Source organism: Myiozetetes cayanensis, unplaced genomic scaffold, assembly GCF_022539395.1.
Source record: "Myiozetetes cayanensis isolate MyiCay16 unplaced genomic scaffold, myiCay2020 scf7, whole genome shotgun sequence".
NCBI lineage: Eukaryota > Metazoa > Chordata > Aves > Passeriformes > Tyrannidae > Myiozetetes > Myiozetetes cayanensis.
The window spans coordinates 12,802,682-12,829,615 of record NW_026087964.1 but is presented as its reverse complement, the minus strand read 5'-3'; the positions used below and the strand labels follow the sequence as shown (position 1 = coordinate 12,829,615).

General features: G+C 37.1%; 1 protein-coding gene and 1 pseudogene across 3 annotated transcripts in view; one reads left to right on the top strand and one right to left on the bottom strand.

The window, feature by feature from the left end:
• Positions 1-23,765, top strand: part of LCORL (ligand dependent nuclear receptor corepressor like) — an 82,167-nt gene extending 58,402 nt beyond the window's left edge. Inside the window, exons 7-8 of one of the 3 annotated variants that reach the window (XM_050338757.1) lie at positions 1,321-6,203; positions 22,667-23,765. In XM_050338757.1, coding sequence (XP_050194714.1) covers positions 1,321-6,203; positions 22,667-22,680 — 4,897 coding nt within the window. In that variant the 3' untranslated portion in view covers positions 22,681-23,765. Of the gene's footprint in view, positions 1-1,320; positions 6,204-22,666 lie in introns of those variants that run through there. The other 2 variants (XM_050338761.1, XM_050338759.1) reach the window with 2 other exon arrangements.
• LOC126652205 (uncharacterized) lies at positions 13,263-13,381 on the bottom strand (annotated as a pseudogene).
• Positions 23,766-26,934: the final 3,169 nt, after the last annotated feature.

Below are 26,934 nucleotides of genomic sequence, written 5' to 3'. Positions count from 1 at the left end.
ATCAATATAACTTTATATAAATACAGCACATTAAATTTTAAATATGTTTGTTCATTGATCAATATAGTTGTAAACCAAATCAAAATGAAGTTTTTTCAAAGTATAGGCTTAAATGCAAAAAAATTACAGGGGATAATAGGAAAAAAAAGTTAGTGTCATGTTCAGAGTTTGGTGATATGTTTAAATAATACATACTTTTCTAAAACAGAATTCTTCTAACATTTTCTGCTCATGCAATTGGTTTCAGTAAAACATTTGAACTAGGTGTTAACTATCTGTCGATAGTTGCTATCCAGCATAAGGATTTTGTATTTAATTGAAGAAATACCTGTATTAATTTCTACCATGGAAAATTTTCAGCTTTTCAATATAAATGATTGATTAGGTAAGTAGTGACATTAGTTTTAATAATTTATAAGAAAATGATTAAATAGTTAAGATAGTATTTTATAAGTTATTTTATTTTTAGTTAATATCTTTGAGAACAACTGCTCAAAAGTCCTGTCTAGATATAGGCCTACCCTGCATTTGAGATTTAAGGGATATTGATCTTTATCACAGAAGTTACTTATTCTAATGGTAATTATCTCTGTTTTTGTTTAATGAAGGAATCTCTGTATGTGTGTGTGTGTGCGTGTGCACGTGTGTGTGTGTGTAATATATTACAATGAAGAGCCTGTGATGCACCACTGCAATTTATTTGAAAACTGGAAGTCAAATTTTTACCTTCAAAGAACAATAACAGTAGCAAGTGGCTGTTTTTCCCATTTTCTGTTAGCTTGTTAGGTATTCTTTAAAAATAAATATAGAAATAAAAATGTCCTTATAAATATCTTCAAGTTATATCCTGAAAAGCACTCAATACACTTGGATATTTAAATATCTAAGAGTGGGATTTGGGAGAGATGGATCCATTCTTTCTTCTGCCACAACCTTGACCTTAGTCATTTACCTTCTCCGTGCCTCAGTTAGTGAAACGGGAGTAATATGAAGCTCACCAGGTTCTTGGTGAGATTTTCCTTCATTAACAGCTAAAAGAGTTTGAAATACAAGAAAGTTAACGTTATTGTAATTATAGATATAGTTCTTTTTACCCCTAATTTCTTCCTGGTTATTTTTCTTAATGGTAGTGCTGTCACTGACAAGATAAGGTGCACATCATTGCTAGTGACACTTGCAAGAGTGATTGAATAGTGCAAATAGAGCAAAACTGTTTTGTAAACTTCGGGTTTTTAGGTTTGAGTTTAACCATTATAACAACCATTAGATGTGGTGTTTTACTGTAATTTATATTTTGTTTTGATTTGTTTTCATTTTCAGTTCAAGCTCAACAGCTGATGCAAATTCAGAGGAAACAGCTAATTTGGAGAAAGGAAAATCAACATTAAACAAAGTTTTGGAGTCTTTTTGTTCATATCACTGGCAACAGACTCTGGCTATGTTAAAATTCTTAATACAAGATGAGAATGTTCCTATAGTTTGCAGTTGCAAGCAAACACATTTGGTCCACTCTGAAACTCCCAGTTCCCTTACTGAAGAGGATGTTCACGTTTCATTTTGCAATTGCGATGGACATGTGCTGACGAAAAGGTGCTGTTTACAAAATCAAAGGCCAAACACTTGTTTACCACCTCTCTCTGTTTGTATTAAAGATTTCCATTCTTTGTCATGCCAAGCTGTAACGATTGGATGTATTAAGACAATGGTGAACAAAGCATGTAGTTCTCCTAAGTATTGTGCTGACCAATTACAAAATTATAACAGGCATTCTGTGAAAGCAGCAGCGTGTACATACTCAGCTAAGGACTGTGATCTCTTAAGCAGCGTTAAAAATGCAAATAGATCTCGCAGCCCATCACCACCTCCACTGTCACCTGTACACAGCAAAGAATTCGAATCATCGGAAGGATCGGTTATGGATTTTCCGACTTTGGACAACAACAAGCTTGAAATATCCATCAACCAGCCTCCGTCCCTCTTGCCAGCTGAAGGAAGCAAAGAAGAATTTGAATATGGAGGTAAAACACGCAAAGGGAAAGAGACTGAATGTTCAGATGGAACATGGATATCAACAGACCCCCAAAGCAGTGATGATTACATTAGTTCTGAGAAGTCTGAGCAAGGTGAACATTCTGCCATTTTTCAAGGTTTAATGGACCGCATTAATGAAAAGCTGAAATCAATAGACACTACAGATATAGCAACAAATCTTGTAAAACTTTCTAGCAGTGACAGGGCACCAGAAAATGATGTCAAGTTAGGAGACTTTGTAACGTCTCTTTTGCATAATGCTAAGGCAAGTGACTACAGCTTTATGGAATTACTTCGCCAACATGATAAACAAATGGAAAATAAAATTATCCAGACGAGATTTCGCAAGCGTCAGGAAACTTTATTTGCAACATATAATTCTCCTGATTCACCAGTCATTCGACGACAGTCTTTGCAAATCAAGAGGGAGCTTGCAAGCCTTGATGAAACTCTTGTAAGAAAAAAGTCAATTTCTGAGAGAAATGCAAAAAAATCTACAAAAAAAATTGATAAAATACATCCAAATAAAAGACATAGTTTTACTGTGATAGAAGATGAGGCTTTGCAACATCTTGAAAGTAACCCATGTGTGAATTGCCAAACCAAACCAATGTGCTTTCCAGTACACCAAACAGAGTCTTTCAAACTACCTCTTACTAATTTTCAAACCAGCTCTGGCTTTTTAGTTCTTTCAGAAAACAGTGCTATTGCAGCCAGCCAGGCAAAACTCCCGAATACACAAGGAGATGGTGCACCCTTAAAAGAGACTGGTCAGATTTCTCTAAAGGATGAGAATAATGAAATCTTGGGCAGAACTAAACGTAACATTGTGCCTCCTGGATGGTACTCTGTGTATGTAACAAACAATGTCATGTTTAGAAAGTCATCCAGTGCGAAAAAGTCCTTAGAAAGTTTGGAAAACATTAAAATAAATAAAGATGCTGAAAGATGCAGTGACATAAATATAAGCAAAATTGTGAGAGACACAAATCTGCAAGTTGTTGTGGAGCGTTTAGAAGATACGTTAAACTTAGCCAGGAAGAGTAACAACTCATTATTGGATAGTTACAAAATAAGCCAAAAATTAAAAGATAATGCTTATGAACAGGTTATGAACCCAGCTGCTAGAAGGGGCTTACCCTTCACTCTAAGTGAAACAGGATGCACAGGACAAAGCTTCCTCTCACATCCACATGTGCCAAGCAGCAGTAAAATCAGAGCAATTTGTGTCACAGCAAACCAACAAGAAATGGTTATAGATCAAGAAATTAATGATGGCCTTTTGAAATCTCTGACCTTTAGTTCATCCAGCTCAACTTCCAGTAATGGGGACTTGCAAGCAACACCTGAAGCTGGGGAGATCTCATCTCCCTTAAACTACTCCAGTCCTATTAAGCTTATGTTTGTTTCAGAGGTCAATAGTCATGAAGGAGTCAAATACACTTTGACATCTGCAGCTGCATCTCCTAAAGGAAGCACAGATCTGTGTTTGTTTCAAGGGCACATGAACACTTTGTTAGACAAACAGACCACAGGAGACCTTTCTCATGGAGTCTGTGTTAAGGACTGTGATTGCAGTGAAAATGATACCAAGGAGGAGTCAAGTTGTGTTTATGCAGAAGCAATTACAAGCTCTTGTCCAGTTGGTCAGGCTAACGTAAATGATTTGAAAAAAAATGATGAAGTTGTGGAGAAATCAAGCAGTAGCAGTGAATTGGTTCTAAAAAGAAAACCTGGTAGACCAAAGAAAATAGGTCCTCAGGTAGTTAAGCAGGTTAAGAGGCCTATTGGACGGCCTCCAAAACCAAAAATGGATATGAATGGAAGCACAAAAGCTAGACCTGAACTTAGCAGTAGTGGTAAAAGCATCAAGTCTGATGCAGCAGTAATGGAAGAAGCTAACAGCAACAAAAATATTACTGTGACAGTTGTTTTTGGAAGGTCAAGAAGAACTAAGAGACATGTTTCTGAAGGTAATCTAAATGTAATTAGCAAGCTGCCCACACAACATATTGATTCTAATTTTGCCAGTGACCCCAGCAAAGTGAGGCACAATACAGAAACTGGAAATGCTTTGACTGAAATAGTAAAAGCCTTTCAGAATCCTTCTACTGAAAAGGAGGAGGTCTCTGGTTATGACTATGTCAGACCTATCAAGAGTAACCCAGCATCGCCACATCCTTGCAGCAATGTCATACGGCAGATTAAGAAACCATTAACCACCGTTCGAAAACCTGGTAGGCCAGCAAAAGTAAAAATTTCTGGCATATTAGTGACTGTTAGTAGACTTTCACCTCAGGAAAGAAAAGTGAGCATTAGCAATGGTTTGCCTCCTTTACAACAGCAGAATGTGTTAGAAAAAAACATACCACAGGAGAGAAAAAATCAACTGTGCAATAATATGGGCCAAGTAAAGAACGTGCAGAAAGATTCTAGAGAGGATGGATCACCCAATGTTACTACAGCAATGTCAAGAAAACGTGAAATTCCATCAAGACACTCTGCCAGAGACAGAAAACCCTCACTGCATTTTTTACATTCATTAGCATCCTCTAGTGCATTTACTTGTAGAAGTGCCTTACTACATAAGTCTTACAAACTCCATTTGAAAAAAGCTAAAGAGCAAAAGGAAAAACATGCCCAATCAAATCAGAGCACAGCATCCAAAGATACCTCAGAGCTGACAAATTCAGGAAATGCTAAAAAGGATCTTAAGGATGGTGAATTCGGGCGCATTAATGAAGTATCATCAGATCCCATATTTTCATCAAATCCCTCTCTCAGGTGGTGGCCTACTTCCACTTCAAGTGACATTTTGTTGGAAGAACTAAATAATAGATTTGAACAGATAACTAATACCTGGTTGCGTGTGGGGGGAAGTGAGTTTGAAAAATGTGTATGTGAAAAAAGGGATCCCATTGAACAAGACTGTAATACTGAAATGTCAAATCCTTTAGACTCCTGCCTTGTAGAACTTGAAACATCGCCTGTAAAAATGCTTTTCCAGAAAAAGTGTAATATGAATGAACTCTGCACCTGGTTTATGCAAACTACAGAAACACAGTCTCTCTCTCTAGTGAGAAAGGCAAATGCTCGCAATCCCTTAGAAGTAGTTAGTACTAGAGAGACAAAGACTGAAACTAAACAATCTGATCTTAGTACTTGCCCTTTCAGAAAGCACTTTAAAAAGTTTGCACTATCCTCCCCTTCAAAACCAGCAGGGAAATTGCAAATATTGCATAACATGGTGAGGTCTCCAGTCTTAAGCATGAAAAGTAATTTCACATTAGCCAGATTAAAAAGAAATGAATTTAAAAAGTTGCAGCATGATAGGTGGGGACAAACAAAACAGCTCTATAATGCAGCTCCTGGAGGCTGGAAATCAAAAAAGAAAAATTTGCAGTTATTTTGCCAAAGCCAATTGTTTAAAAGTACAAGTGGGGAAACCAATGATGAAACACCCAAGCTCCAGGAAAAAAATATGCTAGAAATCCAGCCCGCTCAGACTTTGGTAGAGTCTCAGAATAGCTTCTTGCCAACTGAAAATGAAGCCAGAGATGCATTTGTTCAACAGATGATGGGATCTTCTGACTTTAACCCACATCCTGGTATAGCAAATATACTTAAGTCACATTCAGAGACAAATGGAACAATTTGTTGCCAGCAAAATGTTAGAAAAGAACAAAGCCAAGATAAACTGTTTCAAAATACTTGGAAAGCCAAAACCTTTAAAGACTGTAGGATATTTCTGAGAAAAATCAACCATATCGAGCAGCATAATTCATTTAAGCTAAATAATGTCATTTATTCTTCTGAAGCTGTTGACAGTAAAAGCACTCAGGCCTATATGGAAGAAAAAAGACATCCTCTTTTAAGGTCCCATTCTACTAAGCAAAATGCATTAAAGAAACAAGAAAACAAAATGGAAACATCTAAAGGATCTAATTCTTCTAAAGTGACTGAAAGGCTGGATGACCAGTTTCACAGCAGAAAGTTAAGTAGTAGTGTAAACCAGGACGATAATCCTGCTGGTAGTTCTGAAGTTCTTATCAGAATAAACAAAAGAAAAAGTCCACAATGGGAGACCACTGATACAAATTTAAGAAAAAGGCATAAGAGACAATCATGCAGTAGTGGACAAATGGCACCTTATTACCCAAAGTACCAAGTAGGTAAGTTCCTGTTCCCCACTTCATCCTGAAATTGAAATCTTAAGGAATTGGAGAAGTCAAACAACTAAGCACTTTGAATTCTTTTTTTTATTGCATGTCATTCATTTTAATTTCAGAGAAGTCATGAAATTAAACATTATATAACATCAGAATAATGCAGAAAGTGCAATTTTAAAATGTATATAATGTTCTATACCACTCTTTCAGCTCCAATAAGCTAACTAATATAGTTCAGACAGACAACAAATCAAGCTCTGACATTCTGAAGTCAGTCAAAACTGCCTATTGGTTTCTAAAGGAACAGAATTTCATTCCATTGTGTAGTTTCTCATATTGTGAGGAAGGGTAAATTCTAAAATTAAACATAAATTCAGTATTCTTAACATATAGCTGTTTTTTAAAAAATTGTCATTGAATGATTTCAGTTACAAATCTGTAATGGTTTTATAATTATACAGTAAAAGATAATACTTTGTACTTTTGAGAATTATTCATTCAGAGATCCGTTTTAGTATCCATTCAATGCCAGATGAAATCTGCTGACTCTAAGGGGTTTGCACATTGAATCCTTACAGAACAATTTAAAATGCAAAATTATTCTTGACAAGTACAATATACAGTTACTATGCTGAATACCTTGGCTTGGAATCTTTTTAGGCTAGTGTGAAATTAAAGCAATTTTTAAAGCTAGATATTTATAATACATTGTAGTACGACTGTGATCTCAGAAAGGCCATTATATTACTCAGAAAGAGGGTACTATTATTTCTTCTGTTGGGTGAACAGATCTCCTTAAACAGAAGTCTCAACTCATTTCAACAAAGTAACTAAGGTGTGAAATATTCTCAACACTATTGCAATGTGATGTAAATGACTGCAGAAGTTTTCATTTGTAGAAACAATATTGTACTAGCTAATCTGATACATTGCCCAAAAAAAAAAAAAACCTATTCAAAATATCAAAGCAAAGTTGTAGGTCCCCCTTTGTATTCTATATTGTAGAAAAGGATCTCTGATAATAAATGGAAAAGTTAATTTAAGTTGTAATATAAACAGTATTATGGCTCTTGTATGCTTTATTTCTTTTGTACTTCATGTAATAATATAGAATTCTTCATATTTAGCTCATTCAGTGTAACCCTGCTTTTCCAAAATACAGCATTCTTTTATCTTAAGACTACTATTTTGTATTTTAATTCACTGATTTGGGGCCAAGCTCAACATAAATAATTGGTCTTGAAGAAGATCAAGCGTTGACACAAGATTGCTGTAAAAAAAACAGAACTAGAAAAGAGGTAGCATGTATCTGTTTCTGTTTTGCAAATGAAGAAAGAGCTCTCTCATACTTGTAACTCACTGAGAAAATGGTACATTCAAATTCTATTTATCTGTAAACGTTTTGTTTCTACAGCAGTGTAAGACCTATTACTGTGATTGGTCTCATGTTAGTTTTAATTGGGACTCAATTTTATTTACCTGATAACTTTCCTCCTTTAGTTTTGGATCTTTAGGAAATCTGATAACTATTTTGATATTTTACATTATTTCATTTACAGTTTTTGTTATTTTCCCTTTTGCTCATAGTTTCTCATATCAATCATTGTCTTTAGAAAGGATACGACAGAAAGTTCATTGATAAAGGAAATGTTAAAAGACAAAGAATGATGATTTTCTCCACACTTGTAACTCCAAATGTTTTTTAGGGATACTGTTGCATTATCAGGGGATTGTCTGATACAGAAATGATGTCTTGTTTTGGCATGTTGATTCAACATTGTGTACTCTCCACATCAGCCAAGGAAATCATATAAACATTTTTAGAGTACAGCTACTGCCCAAAAAGAAGGAACGTGATTTCTAGCTGTGCATGCATGTGACTTATAAACATAATTCCTGCATCTGGAAGTTTAATGCACATGAAAACATCGTTATTCGTTCATACGTTCTTTGGATTGTATTTTTGTTGATGTGGTACCATAAAGTATATCACTGTTCTGTTGTCATGCTTGAAATGTTGTTATTTACACATTTATGGTCAATATTTGAAGTTTTTCTTCAAGTTTTACTGATCTTGGGGTCTTACCGAATGTTCTCGAAAAAGAGAGGGTTTGTGCTGCTGTTTTATTGTGAAGCATTGTGGCAGGTAGGCAGAATGTTGTTACCAAATTTTTATGTATACTCAGTTTTCATTGTCATGTGCAAGCAGGAATAAAGCACTTGAGTTCTTACAGGTCAAGGTAGTACCAAGCAAACATGTACTCATTGTAGCAACAGAAGAGAGTTAATCACTTTTTCACATTGCTTATTGTGTTCAAGATAAGGTGGCTGGTAGATACATATGATGTTTGTTACTATTGACTGCTGAACTGGTGCTTCAACAATGTGTTTGATGTGTTGAGGAGCAGTTCCCTTTTACTGTAAATCTATGTTCTGGCCATTGTAATCTCTTCAGCAACACCGAAACACTGTTATTCTCTGTGGTGGCAAAGTAAATTACACAAGCATGTTTTTAAGAAAGCTTTTATATCTTCTTTTCATGAGAGCAGTTCACTCTTTTCCTTGTAACACTAAAGGTCACATTCATGTGCTTTGGACTGGGCCAAAAGGCTTCAAGAAAGCCAAGCTAAAATAAGAGAAACTGTTATCCAACAATAAAACTGGGACACTGCAAAACACTCTATTATATGATCTTACAGTGTACTGAATAGTTTAAAAATCTGCTTCAAGGGATGTGGATTTAACACAGATGCACAGGAGGTTGTGGTGCCTGCTTCTACGGTAGCAGGCAGTGCTGTGCTGACATTACCTACCTGTTCATTTACCCTTCATATCAGGGTGGGAGTTTTGCATAGAAAAGCTTTTAAAAATAATTCCATTCGCTTGAAGTTAGGATATTTTCTTCATCTAAAATGAACTTTTTCATTTTCTCCCTTACATTTTGGCTTTTCTTCACGTAGTCTGGAGTTTTGTAGCAGAAACCTGTCAGATTTGTCGGCAGAGAATATGAATTTTCAATTTTACTTTTTCATCATGTTTGAATGCGGTTTTTAAATGCTATCTTAATGAAATCAAGTTACTGCAGTACATGGAATGAGAATTTGCTGATTTTTATAGTAATTTCAAAGTGGACTGCAAGAGTTAAGAATCTTAACTATGAAACTTTGTGGGTCTACTTGGTCTCTTCGTTGTGCACATAAAATAACAGCGACGTTGCTACAGACAAACCTTTTCTTAAGCTTGGCTTCCATTACCATAGATTTTCTTAAAACTGGGAGGGAAAATTCTGTGAACTCTTTTTTATACATCTATATTAGTATAGCTTTAATATTCCAGTATTGTTGCTTATTATTGTTGCTTATAGGGTAGTGCAATCTGGTCGTGATAAGGCTACAAATGGGAATCTCTTCCTTACTACTGTGGAAGACAGTCTCACTCCAATGATTTAGTAACAAAATTGATTGCCTTTAGCAGGGCTGTTTGGCTTTCTCTTTCATGAAGGAGCATGTTCTACACTCCTGATAAGGGACAAATTTAAAAGACTAGGTTAGGTAAAATCAAAAGAAATATATTGTAACAGTCTTTAAATCTGTTGATTTTGAGAAAAAAAAATCTTCTCACAAAGGCTCTTCATTGGAGGGTTACTTGGCTCTAAAATATGTTTCACCTGTGATGCAGAGTAAGCAAATAGAAATTTTCATAACTGTAGTTGCCAGACAAGAAATTGCTTTTTCACAGGCAGACATTAAGCAAAGAACGTTAATAGAAATGTAGGAAGAGTTTGAAATGAATGACTGTTCTCATAAGTGGGCCATTTTTAATGCAGATGTATAAAAGCACAAAGGTAGACTTGATATATAGTTGACTATACATGTACAATAAATCCTGACTCATTTAATGAACTTAATGGTCCATGCCTCCATCACCATAATGCAACAACAGCAGCTTCAATACCACAGTTTAATGCTCCATTTTGTTTTACACTCTGGAATTCTACTTGCCAAATGCAATTTGGCAATTACATACAGTTTTTTCTGCCCTTTACTTTTTCTCACATCATGGGATCTAGTGTAGAGTGTAAAAGTTTTGGGTGCTGTTTACTTTTAAATAGTGGTTATTTACATCTTGCCTTAGGCTATGCTGTTCCTTATGGGTTTTTTTGAGGGTTCTGAGCTAAGGATTTTTACTTCTGTGTCTTTGAATGATAGACTTCTTTCAAAGAACTCAGTTCTGAAATCTTTAATTTCCTTTACCTGCTAGGAACTGTCTGTAGTTTTGTGCCATGATCAGTAAGCCTTTGTGTAGCATTTATATACCTAGTTTTATACTCAAGTTGGGGCTCTTTTGTGATTTTATTCAGTGTTATTTTGTTTTCATCTTTAATTTTATCTCTTCAAAAACTGAGGAACTCATTCTCACACTTTCCTATTTTTCCTCAGTCCTGAGGAAATGGGCAGAATTTTCAGCTTTCTTTAGGGAACTGGAAATATTATAGAAATAAAGACCAGCTTCTGTCTTTCTGCTTAAGTCTTTCCCTAGAAGAGAAAATAGCAGTTTTCCAAGGCCTGCTCAGCACTTTTGAAAATCCGACAATACACATCCTTTTTAAAATCCTCTCTCTCTTGAGACTTTACAGCCTTGAAGCAGAGCTTTGGTTGCTGTTAGACAGAAAAGGATAGAGGTCAATCAACACAACCTGTGAAGATGTAACTTGTAAATTAAGTATTTATGTAGTCTGACTGTCACAGAGCAGGTTAATTATGCTGAGACAATTCCGCATTTTGGTGTAGAGCTCTGGGAAAACAGTTCTGTTCAAGAAAGGTGCTTTAATTCATAGAGGCCCGTGTACTGTGACGTAGTTTGCACTCCTCTATTGTTTATATACTAAAGCTAGTGCTGCTTTTATTCTTTTATCACATATTTGTCAGTGTCTTACACTGGAATCTTCAGTTAGTTACATTCAAAAAGTGCAGATTCTGATTCCAGAATCGAGGGGGGGAAATTTCAATGACTGAGCTGTTGTTAGCATGTATTCTTGGGTAGATTTTCCTCCCTAATTCCTCCTTCACTCATCAAAGGATAGTTTTAGTCTGACCTTTGACGATTTGAAATTTTCTACAGATTTTCAAGCCGAATGTAATGCCAGGTATTTGTTCACTGTTTATCCTTTTGCTGGCAGGGTCCTTTAATTTTGCTATAATTACACAGTTGTGCCTTAAAAGTATTGTTTAAATAAGCTTTGAGACTAATAGAAATCGTTTTGTCATTTTAAAGTATTTTAGGAAAAAGCCTGCAAACATTTGTTTGCAGGTCTATACAGAGTGGTGCTAATTCTTATGAAGTTACCTGAAATTCTGTTTCAAATGTAGGTTAACATTTGGTAGCTGATAGAAATCATATTTCATTTTTTATGTTCCTTCTTCCTTGTGTTTATTTGGTAACTGTGTATTAATTTAATAGAAATAAGATTTTTGTCATGTTTTAAGGGCACCATTTTCTTATCATAATCCTTTTTTTCTCTGGTGTTTCCTGTGGTCAACGTGAAAATGAAAGGCCCTCTAAAATGGCCTTGAGCCTTGGGTGTTCCCAAGCATAACTGAGTGTTTCTGAAAGCTGTTGACAGCCTTCGGGTTCTAATTAAGACAGATATTTTTGCAGTGATCAACAACTAATTAGATGGATGTGTCTGAATGGAATTGCTTTATGAGGGAAACTCAAGATTTTAAGAGCAGCATTTTGCATTCACATGCACAACACCACAACATCACAGCTTGGTGGATTTGCCCTTGGTGGTAATTGAGGTAGTGTCCTGCTTCATGTTTTCAGTGAAACATAAAATACAGATGGTATTCTTGATGTGTAATGTAGTAAAGCAAGTTTATGGATTCCTCATTAACAGTGTTTACTTTGTAATTGTTTAAAAGATTTTACTAGATATTTTAAAATAAATAAGAAGAAAATGTTTGGAAATCAAAATTATGTTTTTTACCAAATACAATTATATGGACATATGTGATTTATAGACCTGTACCTGAGTATATTTGTAAGGGATATGTGCTACCAATGAACTGTGAATGTTTCTAAGGTACAATTTTAAGAGAAAATCACTTCTTTGAAATACTGCAAATAGAACCAAGATTGAGATCCCAATTGAGAAGTTATTTGGAATTTTTTAATTTCTTCATTGTTCACAGGGTTTTTTTAAAGTGCTTTATAAAAAGCTAGAAAAGGAAATATTATTTCACTCTGCTAGTAAAAGAAAAGATTGAAGTTACTTAACTGAGCAATAATTAAAATGTGCTCTACACATTTTATTCCTAACCAGGTTGACTTGATGTTTTTGACTGGTTGCAGTGTAACTTGATAAAATAATGTTGTGCTTGAGACACATCTCTCTCCATCTTCTCATTTCAATGCATAAGGTATCACCTTGAATTGCTGCAGTTCTCATATCTCCTCCACCTGTTACTTCTTTTTTTCCCCTTGTTGGATTGCCAGCTTTCAGCTGAATTACTTGTTTTCTCATCTAAATGCTCACTTTATATTTCGTTCTCAATGTGTGATTTTTCATGAACTTAATATTAACTACTCACTTGTATAAGGCAGATGATCTATGTTGTCCCTGCAGTCTCCTACCTTTTTTCCTCTCTCACAGAAGCATGGGAGGTGTGCACACTTTTTGATGAGCCCACACAGGATGTCAAACCACTTCATATCAGCTTAGCTCCTGTAATGAAAATTACACCATTGCCATTGGCTGTCTCTTCCAGTGTCAGCTATCCCACTGCTTTTTGTATATCATGATACTTGGATTTTTACAGCAGTATGGCATTGACTTGTGCTTCATCTGTGATCCCCAGTAGCTGCCCACCCTTTCTTACAGAGGTGCCCAACCTGCACTGGTGCAGTGCCACCGTCCTGCTGAGCTGCTGTTTATTCCACAGCACTGCTTTTGTTGAGAATGACAGACAGAATGACAGAATCAGCTAGGTTGGAAAAGACCTCTGAGATCATCGAGTCCAACCTTTGACTCAACACTACCTTGTCAACTAAAATTAAGAGAGTCTACAGCACCCACTATTCCCAGGCAGTCTCCCATCCACGTACTAACTGGGCCCAACCCTGCTCAGCTTCTGAGATCAGACGAGATCAGGCGTTCTCAGGGTGGTGTGGCCGTAGACAAAATATCCTGCACTTCCAGTCTGATTTCAAGGCAAAGAAAGGTGGTCACTACCATACAGGATATATTAGGGACGTAAAACAAGGCATTACCCAGATCTTTGAAGCTTATTCCTCACCTAAAGTTTCTCTAGAGCTTTCATGTTTAACCATCACCACTCTTGCTGACTGCATAGGTAGGAGACAGGTGTATCCATCCTACATGGAATATTATCAGTTGCCATTCAGTGCGCTGAATTGTTCCACAAACCACAGAATTATCAGGTAACATTGCATTTGCTGCTGCTGTGGTGGTGTTTGTTGGGAAGGTGGTTTCATCAGGACCATGAGGCCAGTGGGGCTGGGGGGTGTGCAGGGGGTCTGCCCTGACTGCTTGCTGCAGAATATTCTGTGCCTTATTCTCAGCCTGCAAACTGCACTAGGCGCAGTAGATTGGTCTCATAGTGACTAATGACTAAGTTTAAATCAGTTACATTCTTTTAGTTTATTCAGAGCCATGTCTGAACCACTGTTGAGACCATTCAGACCATTACACTCTGGTTGTTGTACATTTATCTGCATCCTCCCTTCATACTCAGCTCTCCCTTAGTACCAAACTTTAATTAATTTGCAGATCACTCATCAGCTTTCCTTTTATTCCAAGTACAAGTTTTTGAGTGCCAGAGGATGCTCTGCAGCCTAGTTTTATTCCTGCATATTTCCCATTGTGTATTTTTGGTGGTCCATACTATCTCTGATAAGAGATACTACTTGATAAGAGATTTATAATACCACGAGCAAGACGTCAGGATCTTTGTCACAGATTTCTTCAAACCCAGGTATGGAAAATCCTTTGTAAGTAGCCATACCTACTTTTCAATCCTCTTTTTCTTACTGAAGACCAAGGAACTCAGTTTTTTTTCCTACATGATTTTTCGAAGATCAGGATGCTTAAACAGGTTTTGTCCCTCTAGCTCCATGCTTTTGGGCCAGCAGCTCTGAATGCTTTATAACTCCAGAGAAGTTACTGTTTCTGCTCCCATACGACAACTTACACATTCTGTTCTTTGTGAAACAGGTCAACAAATTTTTTTTTCTTTGCATTTTTTCATAACTCAAAAATGGTTTTCATGACCGCTTTCTGATGCTGATTCCTCTCACATTCTAGACATCAGTAAAGGCTACTTAGATTATTCTTCAGCTTTACAGTACAAATAAGGGTTTCTCTTGCTCTGTCAAGAGGATGTAAACCTTTAGTGAGAAACTTCCTGATTTATGGAGATCTAGGTGAGGCACTTTTTGCTGTATTCTTTTGTTTAGTTTTGTCAATCTGACAGATTATAGTGTTTGTTTTTTCTTTCAGCAGCAGAAACTCACCTGACTGATGTCTGCATTCAGATTTATTGGTTCCTTACCACAACTTAAACTTAGACAGCTGTGCCACAAACTTTTTGTTCAGTGGCTGTGCCAGCTCACCTACTCTCCATCCTCCACTTACTGCCACATTCTCCTTTTTTTCTCCACTCCTAGGCATCCATAAAAGGAATCTATCTGTGCTTGTGCCTTTTATCGTGGTTTGTCTCTAAGGGGGCAGGTGTCTTAACTTGGCTGTAGCTCAGTCTTCAGTGATCAGCTTTAGATCTGCTTCGTGCTTACTGGTAGAAATGGCCTCAACATTAACTTAGGACTTAAAATCCTTTCAAAAGCACAAGTCTATACATTTCTACTTGGTTTGGAATGTTTTATGTCAGTTGTGAAGCTATCAGTGAGTAATGTGACTATATTCATGTTTTTCATGTATTTCATGTTTTTCCAAGCAGATCTTTCGTAGGTGTTCTTCTTTGTTTTCACTTTTGTAGCTCAGGTAAGAATATTTCTAAATTGAAGTCCTGCTAGGAGTTAGAGTAATGAGACTTTCACATTTCGTATTAAAATACATGCATACTTGAAAATTCAGATGCTTAGAGAAGTCAGCATTTTCAGATGGATCTTGTCACAGGTTCCTATTAACTAAAGTGTGTATTTCACAAATATGCAGAGATTATTGTTGATGTTTTACTGACACAGGCTTGCCCTCAGTTATCTTATTTACAGATGTTGAAATCTTTGTTCAAACAATGGATTATTTCCCTGTACATGAAATGGAAACATAGCTGAAAAATTCTTGTCTAGAAGCTGTAAGAATGCCTTAAGAGATTTTTCTTCATTTAAAAAAAAAAATCTTGTTCTCACTTAGATCATGCTTTCTTATCTATGTGTTAAGTTTTCCATTTGGAATAGAGGGCAAATTTTAAGGGGGGGAAAAAAGGACTTAAAATTAGATTTCAGTATTTTTATGGGGGAACTTAGCATAAATTTCAAAAAGTTCAGTAATAATAATTCAGTTTTAAAATTTAAGAAGTTGCAAGTAAATAGGTAAGAGCTATAGTATCAAAGTATCAATTCTTAAAATTGCAGGTTTTATTACCTGTCTTTCTAGTTAAAGTTCTAGAGATGTGTGTTTGAAAAAATTCCCTTCTGTATCATATTTGTTGCTGACATTTCCTATTTATCATTTACTACTCACAGCTGGTTTTAAATTATATTTAAGTAGTAGAAATCTCAGAAAAGGAAATTACTTATTTGCAAATTGCTGTTTGACCTTCCTTAATTCAGAAGTCTGGTGGTTTATAAACCACCCAGGGACTGTCTCATCATATTTCTGAGATGATCTCTCTCCATAACATAATTGCATTTGTAATGTCAAAAAACTATTATGAATTAAAGATTTGAGCTTAAATGACAAGAATTCCATAGCTGCATTCATCACAGCACTGAGATGGTGGCGTTCTGCTTCCTCTGAGAGCAGCCTGAACCAGCAGCATATGTACTTCTGAACCTCCAACCTTTGTCTTATTGTGCCTTGTTCAAAACCATTTTTGATTATGATTCTAGGTAGAATAAAGATAGCAAAACCTTTTTCTTTTCTGTTGTAGTATGTTTCTAATGCAAATACAACAGTACTCTTCTGCACTACAGGTGTTTAGGGGATTTTTAATTTGTTTGCATGCTGCTAACTTCTAGTAATAACTGGAAATTAGGTAGTTTCCTTTCATGGAACTGATGGTCAGAGGCAGACTTGTTTCACTAGATGCTAAGAATTCATTACGTCTATCATAAAATGAATGATGATTTCTTTCAGCTGTTAGACTCTTAGCTGCTTTTTGTTTCCAAGATCTTTTAAGACAGTGAATAATTTGAAGAATAGAATTACTAATTTTTTTTATCAGATTATATACTATCATCACTAGTAAATTATGCCTTAAAATTTTATGGCTTTTTCCTGCCCACTTCAGTGACAGTTTAAAGTAATATTTTACTTCCTTGTTCTTCAAGAACCCTTTGCCTTCTGTGGACTGCTAAATAATCTATATTACCACAAAACATGGTGATTCTTGCCAAAAAGATCACTGTTCCATATAAATTTCTCAGTTAGGCTGCTTTAAATAATTATAACTTTAAAGGGGGGAAGCAGTGTTATCTATATTTAAACTTGTCAACACGTATTCCAATCTGTCCTGTATTTCGGGGAGCCATCCGGACGGAGCTCTGTCCTTCCATAGCTGTGCAAGTCTGATAAATTTCTTTTGTAAAACAGTTTTAGTTCCCAATTTTTGCAATGAAATTGGAATTTAAACCTTTTATGTTCCCTATGATCAGTTACATGTAAGGAAGTGAGAATGTTTTCTGAGGCTGACTGGTTTTGGGCAGAAAGTCATGTTATTTCTGCAACTGCACTCTGAAACTGTTGCCATCCATTCCACTTGCCAAAAGTTTACCTGAAAATGCAACCATCTGCTGTTTGGTTTATAATTTTGTCTCTGTGCAAGTTAAACTTAACGCTTGAACAGTGTGTGGATATCTCAATATATAGATTCAGAAAATAGCAACCACTAAATAATCCTCTTTCACTGACGTGCCACAAGTGCTCTCCAATTCCTACTTGCCTTGTTTAGCTCTCTTTCTCATACGTTTTGTATTTTGTTCCTATTTTCTTTCTTCCCATCCCTTTTATTTTTCCTCAGACCAAGAAAACACTTCTGAGTGAGTCTGAAGAGCAAAATAAAGTTTCCACCATAATTTGAGTCTGGGATTATGACTGGTTCTGGCTTCCATCCCTGTCTTTTTGTCTCCATTCAGTTCACCACCTGTCTTGGTACTCTGCTGTTTTATTTGTCTTAGTACTCCAGCTTTGTTAAACCCAGCTCTTATGTCTAATTTTTAAGACTCCCTGAATATACTGCTTATCTGCCCAGCTTGCTTTGATCAATTTCCAGGGCATTTCTTTCTCTCTGTCAGATTTCCAAATGGGATTCCATCCACTCAGCTGAAATATATTATTTCTTATTACAATGAGAATCCATTTCATAAATGGAAATGAGACACTAAAATTTTCCTTTGTAGATTTTTTTGTTATTGCATTCTGGCATTGTGGAAAGATGAGCTCAAATTTTAGAGACAATCAATCAGGCTCTGCATGCTTGGTTTACTTTCATTTCAATATATGTTGCATTATCAAATCAGTCTCTGTTGGAAATCATGCTGACACTACTCTAGTCATTCTAGATTTTAACCTGATGTATTCCACTATTTCTGGTTTTGGGAAATGTTTGAGTACTCCACAGAGAAAATTTTTTTAATGCTCCTAAAGTGTTACTCTTTCTACTCAGTATTTTGAAAGCTGTAAAAGCCTCAAACCAGTGCTGGGTATCAAGGATGCGCTTACACTTTCCAAGCTATCAGTTTGCACATCACTGTTGGTGGCCTTTAACAAGTGCAGTTTGTAGAATTTTTGACAGACCGGAGGGTATAAGAACCAGTTTGACCTTGCTCTCAGCTGGTTCAGGAGGAGATATTTTTATCTCTAAGTGTTGCAAAAGATTTAGAGAAACAGAACCCTACAGTGATACTTTCCTAGCCGTTTTACAGCATACAAAGGCACAGCATTAATGGTAATCTCTGATGGGAAATGCTGAGGGGTCACCTATCAGATAAGAGATATTTTTTCCTATTCCTACTTCTTATTTTTCCTACTTTTTCCTATTTTTTTTGACACACTGTGACATGTCATAGACACATTAACTCAGTAAATGTGTGGATTTGAGCCAGCCAGATTTTTTTAAACTTTGTCATTTGCATACAACAGGTGTCAAATTCCTGTTTTTCCTGAAGAATGTGGCTCCAAACTACACAGAAAATACACAGCTCAAAGAAAATTATTTTCACTTTGTGCTTGGCAGCCTGTCAACTTCTCCTGTGTTGCTCTCCCATCCTGTATTAAAAACCTATTTCTATTAGCAGGATGATTTGGGTAAAAATAAAGAAAGAAATGCAAAATTTCCCAAATAAATATTTGTATTTGTACAGCTTTAGCAGGAAGTGTAGAAAAGAGCAGGGTTTTCTTTTGTACTTAGGAGCATGGGAAGGCCACGTGTTGCTTGCTTTAGTAGCAGGTTGAATTCAAAGACCTTTCTATTAAATTCTTTTTGCTCTAATGATAGCAGGAAATTTTTGAAGGGAGAGATGATGCTTTAAGGCCCTAGCAGGCCTGGAAATGTAATTACAGAGAGGGTTGTCTGCTTAGCCAGGGAGAACAGATAGGACTTTCAGAGTCCATCGGCTTTACTCTGATCTGGCTGCTGTGATTTGTTAGAATAACAGGCAATTAACTCTTTCTTCAGTGCTGTTGAAACAGAGTAAATTCAGAGGTGATTCGGTACTGGTGATATGGGAACTGACAGTTGGAACTCACACAAAAAAAGCCCATGGAGTCATCAATGATAGTGTTCTAGACCCACTGGTTTAGCGTGCAGCAGCATCCAAAGAGAGCCAAGGGCACAGGAGGGCATCCTCAGCTTGCATTTTTTAGACTGCTCTTGTTTCAGATCAAGAAGTGTAGTCAGATTTCCATCTTCTTTTTTTCTGTTTACTTTCTAAGAAGAGACAAGAATGATCCGGATCAATTATTATACATGGTGAAATATGAAATCATTTAAATAAAGCAGTAAATATGTAACCAGCATTTCAAGAGTAGAGGCAAGGGCTAGTAGAGGATAGTGGAATTAAAGATGGAGAAAAAAACATGTGAATTTTCAGGAAACCTCACTAGTTTGTCATACAAAGAATTATGAAAAATGGAGCCTGCTTTCTTCTTTTTTTTTTCTGGGCTTTTAGCTCAGTTGGCCTGTCTCCAAATTCCTCCTGTCATAGGAGCACCTGTAGCTGACTTCCAAAAATCACATGCATGGAAGCTGATTAACTGAGGCAGTCCCAAGTGAATAAAAATGAAACAGATGATCATTGCTGGAGTGCTAAACAGATGGCTTCAGAATTGGAAATTCTAACTATTTCAGAGACCATTATGTAAGATCAGTAAATGCCTGTTGTATTGGAAGTTAGAGACCTCCATCCTCTTATTGCTACAAGCTTTGGTAAAGGGAACTCCACAGAGATGTAGAATAGGGATACTCTACAGCCTGATTCCAAGCTCTACTGGAATAGGCTCCATGGCTTCTGGTAGCACCTGCAGCTCTTCCTAAGAGGGTTGCTGTGCATAACATCTTTCTTTTACAAGGAATGCTTTGTGCCCTGTGGAGCTTTTGCAAGCAGAGTGAAATAAAAATCAGAGTAGAATCTATTGATGGATTTGGCTGGAGAAATTTAACTGATTCTGTTTAACTTTATTCCTTTAATTGCATTCTCTGATTTCAAAAAAGTTTTCTTACCTTATTACATCAACAACTAGAAAGTAAATCACTACAGGTAAAAGAATGAACAGCAAAATGAAAAACTAGGTTCTTCTCAGTTAACAAATATCTTACTGCAGATCTCTAACCATATTTTCCACTTCATTTTTATCAAGGTAAAATTTTCTAAAACACTTAAGCTTTTTGTATTCAGCTGGGAACTGAAAAAGAAAATAACATTTTTCTATTCTTGTTTTTATGCATGCTTTTCAAAAGCAAAGTCAAAAGAGTTCTTCTGTGAGAGGTAAATAAATCACTGCATGACAATTATCAGCACATACTTCAGTTTTACTTTTGCAAATTCAGTCCAGCCTTTTACACCTTGTACAGAAACCTGTAAAAAACCCTAAAAGATGGAGAGTAGGACAGTCCCTCACAGAGTTGACTACTTGGAACGTGCTGTTTGGTACTATTACAGCACTCAGCATTTTCGTGGGAACACACTGATGGTCCAAATTCCACCAAATCCTGGTATACATTCTATTACCACTAGCAGTGTTGTTTGGAAAATAGGCCATACCCAGTTGGTACAATTCCTAGTTTATATACAGAAGTAACATGCCAGATCATATGAGAAGCCCAAACCTTTATGTTTTTCTGTCTGGCATTTTCCCAGCATTAAACAGGGTTTACCTGCCCACTACTTTAAAGACAGCAGAAATAAAACCAAAGAACACCACAAACCAAAACCACCCCAACCCTCAAAAAAACCCAAACCAAACAACACAATTTCTGCCCTATCTCTCCCTTAAGCTATTGATTAGCTGTTAGGAGTTCACATTTTGCTGGAAAGCACAAAATCGGTAGGGGTGAGCAAAGCTGCCAACTTGGGAAGTCAGCCTGAACACCATCTCACATATGCACTCAATCCATGGTTTTAAGGCTTTGAGTTTCTGACGGCAAATATTCAAGTCTGAAGAGGTTGCAAGTTCGAGAAAGCAACCTTGCTGGCTGAAGTCTTCTCCATCACTTACACCTGCACTCCATTTCCTACAGGAAGGAAAAGATCAGAGCAGCCAGAGGAAAAGGGTACAAGGCAAAAACAAGACAAGAGAGGCTGAAGAACGACACAAGGAAATGCAGGGAACGGGAGACATACACCAGTTTTGGAGTGTTGGGAACTAGGGTTAGGAAATGAGAAATGCCTGTTTCACTGCCATGTCAGAAAGGCATACAAGCCTTCCAGAGAGCGTACATCAAAATGTGAAAGAATTAAAACTGTGTTTCGGATGATCTGTGAAAAATATCAGTGAATTGTTATATAAGCTGCCTTTCCCTCTTGCCAGGACAAAGATTTAATCAGTCAGTCCATGGTATTTGAGCAATGCAAGCCAGTATGTTTTAAGTTATAGCCCTATAGTGACTGACTATCCTCAGCTAACCTGCGCACTCATGAGCACTACAGTACAGCAAATTCAATCCTTCAGAATTTGCACCTGAGTCTTGTGATGAACCTGTTTCCTGAAATGCAGCAAGTAAAAGCCATTAAGAGATATTTTTTTCTGATTAAATATTCTTTTGCTAGGAAGCTGCTTGGGTAGTTTATAGCATGGTGCTTACCTCCTACCCCTAATTACAGTACTTAGGACATTATGTTTTAGTATCTCAGTAATCAGAAATATTTTCAACTTTGTATCATTCTTGAAGTTCTTGAAATCTTTGAAAACTATGTTGAAAAACAATGAATTGCACATAACAGGTAAATCACTGCAGCAAGTAGACAAAAAAAAAAGTAGGAATGAAGAGGTTTGAAATTAGGATTGAAATTGTCTTCTGAGTGTGCTTTATATATTAAGGAAGACATTCTCAACGATGAAGATGGTGCAACGCTGGAACAGGTTGCCCAGAAACATTCAAGGTCAGGCTGAACAGGCATCTGAGCATCCTTATCTAGTTGAAGATGTCCCTGCTCATTGCTAGGGGAGGTTGGACTAGATGGCCTTTAAAGGTCCTTTCCAACCCAAACTATTCAATGATTCAGTCCACGTGTCTGTCCTAGTCTGTTTATGACCCCTACGAAGGGCTGGGTTTCTTTCCCTTCTTGTATTACTTATTTTCCTAGATTTGAAACAAAATACTGTCTATGTGTCAGACCTTTCATGGCTGTACCAAGTGCACGTTGTCAGCAAAAAAAACAAACCCCAAACTCTTGCCCTGGTCCTGCTCTATCCCTTCATAGTGCCAGCTGGAGGTAATTTAAGCAAGGCCAGACTGCAGAACCCTGTTATTGCACTTCTGCAAAGGAACAGCGTGAGCAGAAGACTGACCCTGGGAGTGGCTCTGCGATCCTAACACAAACAAGCCCAGTCTACTTTACAACACAGAGCACAGCACAGTCAGGTTCTAATCTCAGTGTTTCTGGAACATAGTGCAGTAAAACAACAAAAAAAAAAAACACCAGAACACACAATCTGCCACCACCTCATCTTGCCTCTTATCAGCTTGTTTCCAGGGGAAGAGGAAAGTGTACTAAACTTTTTCTCATTTTTTTCCCCTCTCCTACCCCCACTTCTCTTCTAACAGCACGCTACAAGTGAAAGTCTCGGAGCCGCAGAATTCAATAGACATGAACACAGAAAATGAACATTTGAAGTCCATAAAGATGTGCCTTAATCAGCCCACTGAGTGGAATCTGAGTTTTTCAGCAGCATCTCTCGCCAGCTGTAAAGTTTTTAACCAAAATATCAAAACTGATGAGAACAAATAGATTGCAGCTGTTCTTGCACTATTATTTTGTACATTGTTCCTGATTTTTTTTTTCTGCAAAATAATAAGCGTTTATTACATTGATCTTGAAATGATCTTGTGTGATTTGGCTTTATATACTACTAGCATTATTCAGTTTGATGTACTTTTTCTTTTTTTAAATACAAAGTTACACATCTGACCATCATGAAATTCTTGCAGTACAAATTTATATCAGAATCGGATGTTCCCCTTTAATAGTATTGTGATTTTTCTATGTTCTTTAAAGTTAATTATTTCCCAATTTTATTTTTGTGCACGAAAGTTAATATATTATGTAATTTGTGGCATAGAACACCATGTAAAGATTTATGGTAATAATTCAAACAAATCTGTAACAGGTGGAGACTGACTACCTCGAAGCAAAGCAGTACAAAGGTAAATTATCTGAGGAGATCTCCTTTACCAATGGATTGAAATGTATGGAAGCACCAGTTTGTTCCTGCAGTATGCTTTCATCTTCAATTACCTTGAGAACTTCTGTGTGATGGTGTTTAATGACCATAATGTCTAAAAGAAAGACCAAGCCTGCTGGAGAATCTCGTGAGATTGTCATTCAACAAATCTGTATCTGCACTTTTTGAGGTTTCTGCTAAACGGTCTTTCTTCCCCATTTGTTTTTATGACTTCATGCCTGCCACCAATTAAAATGGATGTAAATGCTCTTCCTATTTCATTTTTTCTGTGTACTTTGGAAATGCAATGTAAAATCAAAGTTTTAAACTCTACTCAAAGACGTAGTAAATGGTTGTAGCTGACTACATTGTAGACATTCCATGCTTAGATGATCTTTAGCAAGGTTCATGTACTTCATTCATCAAAACTTTATTATTAATAGAACTATAACAAAAGTGTTAGAATAAAACCATATGATATATTTCTCTTTGCTGGAGTCATACATTCAATAGCTAGAGTAGAGGTTTCTTACTTCAACTTCTTAATAAGTTCTCTGTCTTTGCTTGCTAAGAACTAATCTTCGAGAAGGAAATTTCCTTGGAAGACACTGTATTTAATAAAACAAAGGTTTTAAGGATTCACCTGAAAGTGAAGATGCAATTCCTCCTTACAGAGGTTTCTTGGTTGCAGGTACAATCCAGTAACTGAAATAAAAAGATCGTTACAAATTCTGGTAAGCCTCCCAAAGATCCTAGTAGGATATTGAGGCACTGAAGCATCACACAGTGCAGAACATGATTAAAAGAATAAACATTCATCATCACACTGCACCGTCTAGCAGGTCTTTATGTATCTCAACTAGTTAATGCGTGTGGATTCTACGTGGCAAGAAAGCCAGAAAGAGAATTAAACTTCCCAGGGGAGAGGCACTGACTCGGTGCAGCCCCACGAAAGCACAAGGAACAGTAAGGAGGGACATCAGAGCCAATGCAGCCGGCATCTTATCCATGTGCCCACAGGAGGAGAGGCCATGTGGATTTTTTTCAAAGACCCAGTAAACACCAGAACTTTTCTGTTTTGGACGTGTCTCTCTCAGCTCCAAGCAGCAGCCTGGTTTTGTTAACTATCAGCAATTGCTGTTTGAATCACATTGACTTCTAATTGGTTAATGATGCAAAAGTAGTCAGAGGGGAGTCAGTTCAGGCACAACCCAAGCTCACCAGCCACTGCTGGAAGTCAGACAAAAAACACCATTAGAAAAAGAAACCTTCTCAGTGGAGCCCTGACCCTTCGGCTTGGGAGAGTGACCAGCCAAAGACTGGGGTGTAGTCTGAAGAGACAATCACAAAACTGGTTTTAAGAAACAGAAAGCAGTGTAGGAATAGAGATGGGATCACCTAAAGTTTGACAAGTGACCACTGCTACCTTATCAATAATAGGGAATCAAGTCTAGGTCTAGTGTGGCTCATGTCTCACACCCTGTTGTGTTTAGCCAGCAAAAAGAGAGAAGTCACACCGTAATTGGTCCAGAGTGACAAAGAGGCTGTTTTTAAACCAATTAGAATATTTTAGGGATTAAAATTTTACTCCTTAATTAAGCACCCAGGAAGTTAGGTACTCAAACAATAGAATTACAGTAAATAATATTATTTTAGTAAAAGGAGTAATGCATACCAAGTCAAGATTTTTTCACTACAAGTAGTAAGATACTTCCAGACCTGGGTCCTTGTCACCTCTGGATGTACTTTTGCTACCACATGACTTTCTCCAAAAGTCAGCTGCATACATTTAAACTGTGATTATCAGTAATAGTGAGCTTTGAACAAGACAGCAAACATCTGATCATTCCAATTATGCAGCTACCCTCTCCTTGATAGGTGAAGTAATTTTGCAAGAGCACACCACCTTTTCTATTGCACAGAAATCCCTTCCCTTTACAGGGAGCTGGGCAGGCAAATCACACAGAGGGGCTGGAAATTCAGTGCCAGTTGCTGGTCAGGTTTCCAGCCTGAAAGGATCACAGGGTAATTCAGGCATAAAAGGACATCACGAATGTCCTGTTATAAAGGCAGACAGTTGTGAGGACTTCATCCAGTCATGTCTTAAACTAGGACAGAGCCTACATGGCCTTTCCAAGCAACCTGGTTCCAACAGTTCTCAACCTGTTCCACTGCCTTTTTCCCCCCTTATATTCTGGCCAGACTTCCAGCCTATACCCATTGCTTATTATTCTCCCACCATATGCAACCAAGAGCCCAATTCCATGTGTTCATCAGACTCCTTGCAAGTAACTGAGGATCCTCCCAACACCTGCAGACTGAACAAGCCCAGCTCCCTCAGCCTCTCCCCACAGGGCAGGCACTGCAGCCCCACAGCAGCCCAGGTGTTGGCTGTTTGCCAAAGGCAAAGTCTCTTTCTATGAAAACACACTAGTGAAGCCACATCCACAGCACAGCACCTACGGTTAATGCAGGCACCAGTTGCTGAAAGTGTATTTGTGGTTGAAGAGCAAAACACTCAAAAGGAGGATCAGAGAGAACTTGTAACTGAAAAAAACAAAACAAACACCCCTCCCCCCCCAAAAAAAAATCAACCAACAACACTTGAAAGCCCCAGGGAAGCTCTGATTGACAATCAGCTGAGAAAAACTGAACTATATGCTTTGCCCATTTGAACTATGTTCAGGCAGCATTCAAGGGGACAGAGAGCATCTCTGATCTCAAGTGCTTGCATGTACACAAACTCACCCTTACAACACAATTTGGGGATATGAAAAGAATTATCAAAAGAGGGAGTTCAGGACCTCAAAATTCTGTTTAATGTTACAAATATAAATAATTTATCACAGTTACAAAAGCTTCTGAATAGCAAATATCAGCAGAAAAGCATGTCGTGGCATTTTGCAGGTTGACAAGTTTCCAACAAAAACTGCAAAGGAGGAAAAGCAACACAAACCTGTCTGTTTCCTATAAGCAAGCTTGGAAATAGCAAAGTAGTTTAGGCATTACACTATGGGAACACTACTTTTCACTTGTGTCCCTAAGTAATTTTTGAGAATTACCAAACATCATTTATAGTACGCTTACCTACTTCACATGCAAGTTCCTGAGAAAGCTGTGTTTGGCATCAATAGTTGGGAAGAACCTGTCGAGCAATCAATGTTAAGATTTCTCCCACTGCCTCCGAAATTATCCATAATGGAACACAGACAGACATGACTGACCAAGCGTTTCCATCTCCAGAGTAAATCTGCTCAGCCACCAGCGAATGCTGCATGCAGTGGAATCTTCTGTTGTCCTGTAAAACTCATGACCGTTCCTAGATATGTCATCAGAAAAAAACTTTGCACTTCAAAGCTACAAAGAACCCACAATCGGATGCTACTTTAAAAAGACAGAACACAGACCTAAAGAGTATTTAATTTTTTACCCCTCTCTGTACTTAAATATTCCTTTCCTTACTGGATCTTATTTTGTACAACAAATACCTTTATGCCTTTCTAAAAGTACCTCACTGATTTTATATAACAAGGTCAAGATGAGTAGGAGACTTCCAGAGTTCAGTTTATAAAATGAGTTATTCAGTTTTACCACTTTCATATTTTTCAGTATTTCAACATTTTTCAATAAAGTGGACATGTATCTGCAGGA